The following is a 12028-nucleotide window of genomic DNA, read 5'->3' on the forward strand; positions in this document are numbered from 1 at the left end:
CAGCCACAGGAAAGGAAGACAGAGTTACCGCTGCTGCAGAGGCTAAGTTCAATAGAGAGTTACCAGCCTCAGAAATTGCAGCCCAAAAGAATGATTCACAGAGTTTAAGTAATAGACACATCAATGTCAACTGTTCAGAGGAGACTATGTGAGTCAGGCCTTCATTGCTGCAAAGAAACCACTACTAAAGTACACCCATAAGAACAAAAGACATGCTTGGGCCAAGAAACACGAGCAATGGGCATTAGACTGTGGAAATCTGTCCTTCCAATAAAATGTTATTTGATTTGACCCAACCCTCCCTGTTTTTCAACTTGTTGTTCAGTAAAGCCAAAGAGTGTCTTATATTGATTGACAAGATAGTCAAGTGACTGTTCCAACGATCGAAAAACATGTTCTCAAAGATTAAAGGAAGGCAGGAAGAGGCAAGATCATGTTAGGACCATTCTAGTCAATGAGAGGGCAGATATGTGTGAACAATAGGCCATAGATATTGAGAGGAGTCATCTTTATATTTGTGCAATTATAGTGTCTGTGCTAGCAAGGGCAGCGCCATTGAGATTCTCAATTTTAAAGTAGTTCATTTTCTTATTGTTCATTGGCTGATTGCTCCCAACTCATAGGAACCCACACCCAGTTGAATACTTCTAATTGGTGGAAGCCCTCAATAGCAACGTCCTTAAAAGTGTTATATCCATGATGATTCCTCTATCCATCTCTATGACAACAAGCACAACCCTGATGTAGTCGTTTTTTTCAAATTTGCCGAAATGCCACGTGCTTCCACTTATATCAATGCATTCGTAACAATCTAACCACGAAACGTATATTAGATCAAATAAGTCTCACTTAGCAATTCATTTTTTTGGTTGAACAAATTCGACACTCATTCATTGACCTCCATACAAAAAATCCTCACTACGTGGGTTTATTTTCGTTTTCGTGGACAGATTTTGGGTGGAGTAAAACTTCTCCATTAGTCTCTTCCTCTGTGCTGCCGTACGTTTTTGCGTACTCAAGAACCGTGAACGAGCATATTCAGGTGAGTGTTGCATTCATTTTAAGACGTTTTGAGCTAGTTCTGATATTAAGAACTTTATATTTTGACCCGTTCATGTGGATAATCCTTATTTGTGCCAATCCTGCTGTCTTTAGGTTGACAATTATTTAGAAAATTAGCAGCATGCCAATGCAAACACCATTTTGTTGTGATTTTGTTATTCATCTATTTGAAATGTTTTAATTTTTATCTGTAACAAAACAACTTCACAGTTGTACAACTGTCTTTTTTGCGTGTGCCAAATTCAGTTTCGTTTCGTTTCTTTATCCTGACCACTGTGAAGGAAAGGGCGTGGTGAAAGTGAAAGTTAAACTCTTCACATAGCATCTGATCATGTAGCAGTCTATTGCTCTTATCAGACAGTCAAAATGAGCACAGACTGTTTACTTTGGTGAAACAATGTAAAATCTAATGAATTTGACATCTGCACGTTTCAACAAACTCAAAATAGCCAGTTTACAGAATCTCGCAGGTGTTTAGGGTGGCTTGGGGTTAAACACCAGGGTTGACCGGTCCAGTTAAAATGTCAAATTGAAAAGACCTAAAACCTGCCCAGAAAGTCTGAAAACTTGCCATTTTTTCGCAGCAACGGAGGAGTTGCCATGTTTATCCAATAAATACATTTTCTATAACGTTATTGAACTAATTGAGACGGAATAACGAAGTAATTTGTAACGACAAGAAGCCAAATTAAGTTTCCCATCAAAATAATAATTATTATTGGGGAGCTAATGTGATGTAATAGCCTTGTGGTTGGACCGGTAACCGAAAGGTTGCTGGATCGAATCCCCGAGCTGACAAGGTAAAAATCTGTCGTTCTGACCCTAAATAAGACACTGTTCCCGGGGCGCCGACGACGTGGATGTCGATTAAGGCAGCCCCCCGCACCTCTGATTCAGAGGCGTTGGGTTAAATGCAGAAGACAAATTTCAGTTGAAACCATTCAATTGTACAACTGACTTGGTACCCCCTTTCCTAATAAAGAAATGTCAATATGTTCCAACAAAAATTATAAATCGCTTTTATTAAACTTGCTAGATCTTTTTCCCTCAATGGATGTCGATTTAACTCGTTTGACTGCTATGATTTTAAATAAATCCCTTTTTGAGCATGTGCAAAACTATAGATAAATCCGACAGAGTGAGTGATAAAAGTTGGACAGAGGAGCTCAATCTCTGCAAAGAAACACTTGGACGAACTTCAAAAATCACGTTAGGCTATTTTCTGGCAATTGTGCCTGCCAGCTGTTAAGACTACAAACAGTTATAAATTGTATATTTGCGAGATTTACTTGTCATTTCAATAGGCATATGGCCTATGCTACTGACTACAATCTGGATTTATGATTGTATGTGATTGTATGTAGCCTATAGCCCCGATTTCTCATAACAGAAGCACGCAAGGGAGTTCCATAACTTCCATTTCAAATTCACTCGCGCAGTGCACGAGACCCAAGAACTGAGCATGCATAACTTTTTCATAAGTATGGTTGACATTAGAATGCAGTTTAAACCACCTCTGAGTGAATGTATCTAATTCACTCTAGTGTGTCTGAAGTAGGTTTCCAGTGCTTTGTTGCTGTTATTTCTGGATGCACATCAGTTCTTGCGTGTTAAACTGTTTTATGAAAAAGGGTTGGAAATACACTATACACTACAAGTATGTGGACCCCCTTCAAATTAGTGGATTCGGCTATTTCAGCCACACCCCTTGCTGACAGGTGTATAAAATCGAGCACACAGCCATGCAATCTCCATAGACAAACAGTGGCAGTAGAATGGCCTTACTGATGAGCCACACAAGCTCACATAACGGGACCGCTAAAGCGCGTAAAAAACATCTGTCCTCAGTTGCAACACTCACTACTGAGTTCCAAACTGCCCCTGGAAGCAGTCAATACAAGAACTGTTAGTCGGAAGTTCCTTGAATTGGGTTTCCATGGCCAAGCAGCCGCACACAAGCTTAAGATCACCATGTGCAATGCCAAGTGTCGGCTGGAGTGGTGTAAAGCTCGTCGCCATTGGACTCTGGAGCAGTGGAAACGCATTCTCTGGAGTGATGAATTACGTTTCACCATCTGGCAGTCCGACAAACAATTCTGGGTTTGGCTGATGCCAGGAGAATGCTACCTGCCCCAATGCATAGTGCCAACTGTAAAGTTTGGTGGAGGAGGAGTAATGGCCTGGGGCTGTTTTCCATGGTTCAGGCTAGTCCCCTTAGTACCAGTGATGGGAAATCTTAACGCTACAGCATACAATGACATTCTAGACAATTCGGTGCTTCCAACATTGTGGCAACAGTTTGGGGATGGCCCTTTCCTGTTTCAGCATGACAATACCCTGTGTACAAAGCAAGGTCCATACAGAAATGGTTTGTCGAGATCGTTGTGGAAGAACTTGACTGGCCTGCACAGAGCCCTGACCTCTACCCCATCGAACACCTTTGGGATTAATTGTAACACCAACTGTGAAACAGGCCTAATCACCCAACATCAGTGCCCGACCTCACTAATGCCCTTGTGGCTGAATGGAAACAAGTCCCTGCAGCAATGTTCCAACATCTATTGGAAAACCTTCCCAGAAGAGTGGAGGCTGTTATAGCAGCAAAGGGGGGGACTAACTCCATATTAATGCCCATGATTTTGGAATGAGATGTTGGAATGAGAGTAGGTGTCCACATATTTTTGTATATAGTATATGTATGTAGTGTATATATATACAGTGCTTTTGCAAAGTATTCAGACCTTGACTTTTTCCACATTTTATGTTACAGCCTTATTCTAAAATTGATTAAATAATCTACACACAATACCCCATAATGACAAAGGGAAAACAGATCACTTTTTTAAACAGAAATGCCTTGTTTACGTAAGTATTCAGACCCTTTGCTATGAGACTCGAAATTGAGCTCAGTTGCATCCCGTTTCCATTGATCATCCTTGATATTTCTACAACTTGACTGGAGTCCACCTGATGTAAATTCAGTTGATTGGACATGATTTGGAAAGGCACAAACCTGTCGAAATAAGGTCCCACAGTTGTTAGCTTGGTTTTTCTCTGACATGCACTATGAGGTCGAAGGAATTGTCCCTAGAGCTCCGAGACAGGATTGTGTTGAGGCACAGATCTGGGGAAGGGTACCAAAAAATGTCTGCAGCATTGAAGGTCCCCAAGAACAGTGGCCTTCATTATTCTAAAATGGAGGAAGTTTGGAACCACCAAGACTCTTCCTAGAGCTGAGCAATCAAGGGAGAAGGACCTTGGTCAGTGACATGACCAAGATCCCGATGGTCACTCTGACAGAGCCTGCACAGTGCCCTGTCAGACTGCACAGAGTTCCTTTGTGGAGATGGGAGAACCTTCCAGAAGGACAACCGTCCTTGCAGCACTCAACCAATTAGGCCTTTATGGTAGAGTGGTCAGACGGAAGACACTCCTCAGTAAAAGGCACATGAGAGTCCTTTTGGAATTTGGCAAAAGGCACCTAAAGACTCAGACCATGAGAAACAAGATTCTCTGGCCTGATGAAACCAAGATTTAACTATTTTTGGCCTGAATGCCAGGCATCACGTCTGGAGTAAATCTGGCACCATGCCTATGTTGAAGGGATGTTTGTCAGCTGCAGGGACTTGGAGACTAGTCAGGATCAAGGCAAAGATGAACGGTGCAAAGTACAGCGAGAACCTTGATGAAAACCTGCTCCAGAGTGCTAAGAACCTCAGATTGGGGCGACGGTTCACCTTCTAACAAGACAACGACCCTAAGCACACAGCCAAAACAAGACGAGTGGCTTCGGGACAAGTCTCTGAATGTCCTTGAGTGGCCTAACCAGAGCCCGAACTGGAACCCGATCGATCAAACATCTCTGGAGAGACCTGAAAATAGCTGTGCATTGACGCTCCCCATCCAACCTGACAGAGCTTGAGAGGATGAATGGGAGAAACTCCCCAAACACAGGTGTGCCAAGCTTGTAGTGTCATACCCAAGAAGACTCTAGCCTGTAATCACTGCTAAAGCTACTGAGTCAAGGGTCAAAATAATTATGTAAATGTCATATTTACTTTAAAAAAAATATATCGTATATACATTTGCAAAGATTTCTAACACGGTTTTTGCTTTGTCATTATGAGGTATTGTGTGTAGATTGATGAAGAAAAACAAATATTTAATCCATTTTAGAATAAGGTTGTAACGTAACAAAATGTGGAAAAAGTCAAGGGTTCTGAATACTTTCCGAATGCACTGTATATCATTTTTTACGACTCCCTGCAGTACCGCTGCGGCCCCCAGTTGTATACCCGTGTTCTAGATCTTATACTGTGAGAACATGGCAACCATGTTCTATGTAAGTTTATGGGATGTTGATGGAATGTTCTACTAAACCTCAGAACTGGACACAGAGTTCCCATGAAACATGTCTAGAACATTAATATTGAATATTTTTAGAACATGGTAATGACGTTCTGGGTTAGTTCTGGTTGACATTAAGGGAATGGTCTCTTGAAAACAGTCCTTGCAATTCACTGGAACATTACTATGAAAACATTTGGCCCATTCTCTAAAGTTGTGGGAACATTTGTTGTTAGCTGGGTAAATTTGATAAAACTACAGCTGAAGCATTAGGGTCTTATGTCAGAATCTCATTTGTAGGGATGCACGATATATCGGTGACCCGATCGAGCGATGTCTAGTTTAACACCGGTGTGCAAAACCGATGTGAAAGCTGACGTGCATACTTATATAACGTAGGTACATGATGTAATGGCGCCACGTAAAATGTTGCGCTACGTGTGCAGCACAGCATTCCTAACCTAGCCCACAGTGTCTGCTGTGTGGATCGAGCAGTCAACAAGTGAAGCAGTCATTTGAAAGAGTAAGAAAGTTGAGCGAGACCACTCAAAAGCCAAAATCCATTAACGCCAAGATAATGGAATTCATTGCTCTTGACAATCAACCGTTCTCTGTCGTGGGTGATGTTGGCTTTCGCCGACTGGTCGAGCACCGGTACACACTACAACGTGCGCTATTTTTCATACGTTGCCCTACCGGAGTTACACAATAATAGCTTCACGACGGACATTTGGACCAGCATATCAGCTCCATGAGCATGCTGAGTCGAACAGCACAGTGGGTCGTCGAGGATTTTGTACTGAGGAAAGTCATATTGCATGCTCAAGAATATGCTGGTTGTCCTACCGCTGCTGCCATTTCAATGGCATTTGAGAACATGTTTTGAACTTGGAAACATGAACACACTAGCTAGCTCCATTCGAACAACTGACTCGAGAAATAAGCTCTACTGTGCCTGCAGCAGATGTGATACCCTCTCATGGCATTGAAACGCCTGCTCAACAAAACTGACAGGCTGTGAACAAGCGATTCGGTGGCATTCACCCTTTACTGTGTCGCCACCATGATATATGCTATGTACAAGGACCGCTACTTCGATGCAAACAAGAAACAGGGTTTACGTGAAATGTTACATACACAGCTGGACAAGATGGAAACGGACACAGGGACAGTGCGCACCGAGGAAGAGGCCACGGACAGACAGAGCTGAAACTTCACTGCTTGACATATATGATGAAATTCTGGTTTAGAATAAAACGACTGAACAACGAAACAGCACAGCTAGTAAGTGAAAGAAATAGGTTTTGATGATGTTTTACTGGTAATGGGGACATACGTAAATGCCAACAAAATAACTTTTTGGTGTGTGTGTGTAACCTTAACTAGGCAAGTCAGTTATGAACAAATTTTTATTTACAATGATGGCCAAACCAGGACGATGCTGGGCCAATTGTGCTCCGCTCTATGGGGCTCCCAATCACGGCCGGATGTGATACAGCCTGGATTCGAACCAAGGAGTGTAGTGGCACCTCTTGCACTGAAATGCAGTGCCTTAGACCGATGTGTCCTTGTGTGTATTTAACTGTACTAAAATGCTTAAGGCCTCTAAATTTTTTAATAACGGTTATCGTTATCGGGTTTTTGACAAGGAAAATATCGGTATTGGCCAAAAATGTAATATCGGTGCATCACTACTCATTTGTGTTTTTCCTCAGACTACCCCTACTGAGACCAACGTGATCCCCACCATGAACCCCAAACTGACCCAGGAACAGGAGAAACAGCTGTGTTCCTTCCTGGGAAACATCAAACTCAGCCTGCTGTTCAAGGCCAGTATACATGGCTACACAGGAGCAGCCTTTCACCAGAAATGTGACCACCAAGGTCCCACAGTCTCTGTAGGCTATAACTCCACAGGGTTTGTTTTTGGAGGCTACACAAGTAAAGATCATGACGTAGCCAAGCAAGGCCAGTACATACATGATGACAAAGCCTTTTTGTTCAGTTTAACTGGTAGAAATCCTGTCAGGTATCCCGTCACAAATGCCCAATATGCGGTCAAAATGCATAACACAACTGGCCCTTACTTTGGGGAGGATTTGCGGTTTATGAACGCTAACACAGTTACAGTGATCAGCGCTCCAGGAAACCACTACAACTTCAATGCTGCAGAAATGCATGGCAATAACCTTAACCTAACTGAGTGTGAGGTGTATAAAGTGGAAGGTGAGTGTAGAATCAATTATCTTCTCTCTTTAATGTGTATTTTTTATTGTGCATGTTATTATGATTATTATTTTTTTAACAGAAGGTGGTAACATCATCGAAAAGCCATGGAGGACAATTCTTTGGAAAGCTGAGTAAGCTCCAACCAGAAATGACCATTTATTTTTTTGTGATACTGTAATGCCTATATTAATGTTGACTACAATTGCATCATTTGATTCTCACATGGGCCACATATACTGAATGTTATATGATTGAGTACAGTACAATAAAGCATTTGCATATTAAATTGAGGTTCTTGTTATCCACAGGAGGAGAAAGGAGCTGATGGAGTCTGTTAAGCTCTACAGGCCCATGATCAGTTCTGTGGGTCAGGCTAGAGTTCTACTCATCGGCCCCGTCGGCGCTGGAAAGTCCAGCTTTTTCAACTCTGTCAACTCCATCTTCCGAGGCCATGTGACCAGCCAGGCCATATCGGGCAATTCTGGAACCAGTCTGACCACTCAGGTATGTGGTCTACCATGTTAAACAACTGGTCTTCTTCTTTTGTCTCTGCTTCAACAGTTTGAATGAATTTCATCATATTTATGTGGACAAAATCAGTTGTGTAGTGGAGGGTAAACACAGTTTACCTACTTTTTTTTTGTTGCTCAACAGTCTACACACCTTTTGAATGTACAATTAATTTTTTACCACTGCATCACTGGACAAAATGATGATGCGTTAATTATATTTCACAGTTTCGCACCTACTCAGTTAAGGCTGGACGCGATGGCAAACCGCTGCCAATCATTTTGTGTGACACGATGGGAATGGAGGAGGCCACAGGGGCGGGGCTAGATGTGGATGACATCAGCAGCATTCTGAAAGGCCATGTGCCAGACAGATACCGGGTGAGGGGCACCATATACATACATACATACATACATACATACATACATACATACATACATACATACATACACTTTGATTCTCCTTAGTGTGACCCAAACCCCTCATCTTTCCCTTTCCCAGTTCAACCCATCAGTCCCTCTGCAAGCAGATGCCCACGGATTCCAGCAGTCAGTGAACCTGCATGAGAGGATCCACTGTGTGGTGTACGTCATGGACACCTGCAAAGTCTCCATTATGTCAACCAAACTAGAGGAGAAACTGGCAGCCATTCGCAGGAGGGTCAACCTGCTAGGTCAGTCAGTCAGAGAAAAACCTGGGTTAAAGATGATGGATTATACAGACTATACTAGCGCAATCCCTGGTTAGTGACACTAATGGAGGGTTGTTGTTCCACAGGCATCCCACAGCTGGTTCTTCTTACCAAGGTGGATGAGGCCTGTCCCTGTGTGGCTGACAACTTGAGGAACGTGTATAACAGCCAGTACATAAAGACCAAGGTGAGCTCTGCACTCCCCCTGTATTAGATGACCATGAACAGTCACATTAATGTTTGGGTAATGTTTGGTAATGCTTGGTGTGTCCCGACTCCCATAGGCCCAGGAGGTGAGTGGCCGTCTGGGGGTACCCATGTCCTGCATTGTCCCAGTAAAGAACTACAGTGAAGAGCTGGAGCTGGACATGAGCTGTGACATCCTGCTCCTCAGTGCCCTGATCCAGATGCTCCGCTTCGCAGACAACTACTTTGATGAAGTCAACGACCAAGAGAAGCACGACTAGACAAAGTGGAGGAGATAACCCAGCATGGTGGTGGTATTTCCTTTCTATGCCACCTTGTTTAGCCCTCTCTGCTTCATTCTGTATATCTTGTTCTATGGTGTTCACGTAATCATAATTATGATGACTAGTTATCCATTACACAAAACTACAGAATGATAAGAATATCTTAACATGCCTCATTGAGCCTACATCTTGAATATTTGATTCAATTGCTAGAAATAATCTGTATTAGGCCTAGATTGAAAGTTAGTTCACTAGGGTTGCTAATTCTGTTTACATCATTGTGATTGTTTGGATTACATGGGATAGGTGAAAGGATTGGGTTTTCTTCATATGTTCATTGGTTGCTTTGAATCAAACTAAAGACACCACCACTCTATACTAGTTGATCCTACATAGTCAGTTCTTGGATAGTCTCATATAGAAATCTGCTCCTCAGAATATACCCCCGCTGAAGAAAAGGACAAGGTAAAACTTAGTACAAGATCATGTAGTTTTTATATTGGATTCACTTCACATTTGGCTTGCAAATGCTTGAAGTTTCACCACTAGATGGCAGTATATCACCATGAAAGTGAAAATAAATTGTTATTAACAGTGTGTGCTGCTGTTGGAAAAGCTGCCCATTAAAGTTACCTTTGTTGAATATCATAGTATTGTGTCCTCATTTTTCATTGTGTTAGTTGACACTATGGTACATTTAAATCACCATTGATCACATATGAAACAGTAACAGTCAATTTAATGAACATGTTTGGACATGTTTTTTGAGCACAGTGTTTCCCTTTATATTGGTCCTGACCTGTTCCTCGACTACTCTGCTTACTTTCAAATACAAACTGTCAACTACTTCCTGCTGCCACGTCTTTCCAGTGTTACAACTGAGGAGCTTAACTTCATTTAGACACCATGTCCCTTCCAGACAGGTGACAGAGGTCTTACTATGTAATGCGGTGTGATTCACTGTCCTCACCCCAGAGAAGGAACACAACAAGCACTCCAAAACAGCCAGAGAATATTTTATTTCGGGGCCTCGCCGATTCTTTCAAATTACTTTGCTGGAAGACAAAAGCTTCATTGCTGAAATGCAAACAATACCCTCTCCCAGAACATAACTTGTATCTCTATATGAAAACAGGAATTCAATATAATAGTCCAGTTTAGATTGTGACATAGAGAGGAAAATAATGTATACAGCTGTTGCTGAAAAAAATAATCTGGTTCTGGGTGACTTCATTTAATTATCTTTATCGGTAGACTTGCAAAATGTCACTGACCTTAAAACATTTCAAAATGACGAGGAAGTTTCTTGAACATTCCTTTGTATATTTTACTAGTCAATAGACTGCTTACAGGTTTTTGTTTCGTCTGTGTTTACATATTACAAAAACATAAGACAATAACCAATTAGATTATAATGCAACAGGGGCCACAGTGTGTGCCAGCTTTTGTTTCTATTTAGCTCTAACACACCTGATTCAACTATGACTCAGGTGAGATAGCGCTGGGTTGGAACATACTTATGCAGGCAGCCTCACAGCATAAGACCAGAGTTGCTCACCCCTGACATAAATGTCTCTAAGTACAGAATATTCCAACTCTTTCAGCTGGTTGGTTTGAATAATCAAGGTAATGTTCAGTCTTGAACAGCCTGTGGGCTATGTGAAGAAGCCGTACCTTAAAAGACAAGGTCCAATGTGTCGTCTTCGTGGTGGATGCTTCTAAAGTGTCCAGTTACACATATAGCCGTGGGAAGTAGGCTGCTGAATTATTTCTTCTTTTTTTTCTGAATGTTTAAACACTAACAGTGATTCTTGAAGCACTATCTCTGAAACCATTAACACTTGTAGCCAATGCACTTACCAAGTGTGCCAAACTGAATGCACGTTCTCTGCTTTACACTCCGTTTGTAATTTTATAACACACTTTTTTCAAAACTGTAAACACAACTCACTGCTTTACACTCAGTTTGCAATTTAATAACACACTTCTAGCAAAACTGTAAACATTGGTCTCTACATTACTACACTATTTCGCCAATTGTCTTTCTACATGGACACGTGAAAACACTTAGATAATGAGTTCACTTACAAATCAGAGCTTGAGCACTAAAAATAGGACACAGGTAAACATTTGGTTTGGACAACAATGGAGGCTAATTTTGGACAGAGGGTAAGGGGTGAGAACTAGATGAGGAAGAGGTGGTGAAGAAGAAGTAAGCGAAGGAGGAGGAAGAGGTGAAGTAGGACGGGGGAGAAGGAGAGAACAGGGAAGAGGAGTCAGGAACACAATAGCTGATGAAATCAGAGCGACTGTGGTAGACCATGTCAACCATGCGATGAGCATGAGGGAGGCTGGGCAACGGGTTCAACCAAATCTGAGCCGCTATACTGTTGCAGGTATCATCTGGATATTTTGAAATGAGAACCGGTAAGTAACTAAGTGCTGTAGTCTTACTGGTATAGTAATATGTACTGTACTTTCATAATTGTTATGTTTGTTCCTTATATAATGACAAACTGAGGCGTTTAACTACTTTTAATGAACATATACTTCAGCTAGAAAACTCCATGTTTAGCCATGAAAGGCATTCTTTAACCATCCACCTAGCCTGCTGGGTAATGTAGTCTAAATGTTATTAACACATAACAACACAATAATGAGAACCGGTAAGTAACTAAGTGCTGTAGTCTTACTGGTACAGTAATATGTACTGTACTTT

The 12028-nt window shown here is 41.7% G+C and overlaps 1 protein-coding gene across 3 annotated transcripts; it reads left to right on the forward strand.

The window, feature by feature from the left end:
• Nucleotides 1-743: 743 nt before the first annotated feature.
• Nucleotides 744-9957, forward strand: LOC139368772 (interferon-induced protein 44-like). 3 transcript variants are annotated; one of them, XR_011627015.1, is made up of 9 exons: nt 5868-6693; nt 7125-7635; nt 7718-7769; nt 7947-8142; nt 8376-8528; nt 8650-8821; nt 8926-9026; nt 9124-9450; nt 9582-9812. XR_011627015.1 is itself a non-coding variant. In XM_071108276.1 (8 exons), exons 2-8 carry the CDS (start codon nt 7158-7160, stop codon nt 9304-9306), a joined length of 1335 nt encoding a protein of 444 aa, XP_070964377.1. In that variant the 5' UTR covers nt 744-1042; nt 7125-7157; the 3' UTR covers nt 9307-9957. The 3 variants fall into 3 exon arrangements, 2 of the variants coding, with proteins under 2 accessions (XP_070964377.1, XP_070964289.1); XM_071108276.1 differs by lacking the exon at nt 5868-6693 and adding an exon at nt 744-1042 and having other exon boundaries at nt 9124-9957; XM_071108188.1 differs by having other exon boundaries at nt 5862-6693; nt 9124-9957.
• Nucleotides 9958-12028: the final 2071 nt, after the last annotated feature.

Source organism: Oncorhynchus clarkii, chromosome 1 (genome assembly GCF_045791955.1).
Source record: "Oncorhynchus clarkii lewisi isolate Uvic-CL-2024 chromosome 1, UVic_Ocla_1.0, whole genome shotgun sequence".
Taxonomy (NCBI): Eukaryota; Metazoa; Chordata; class Actinopteri; order Salmoniformes; family Salmonidae; genus Oncorhynchus; species Oncorhynchus clarkii.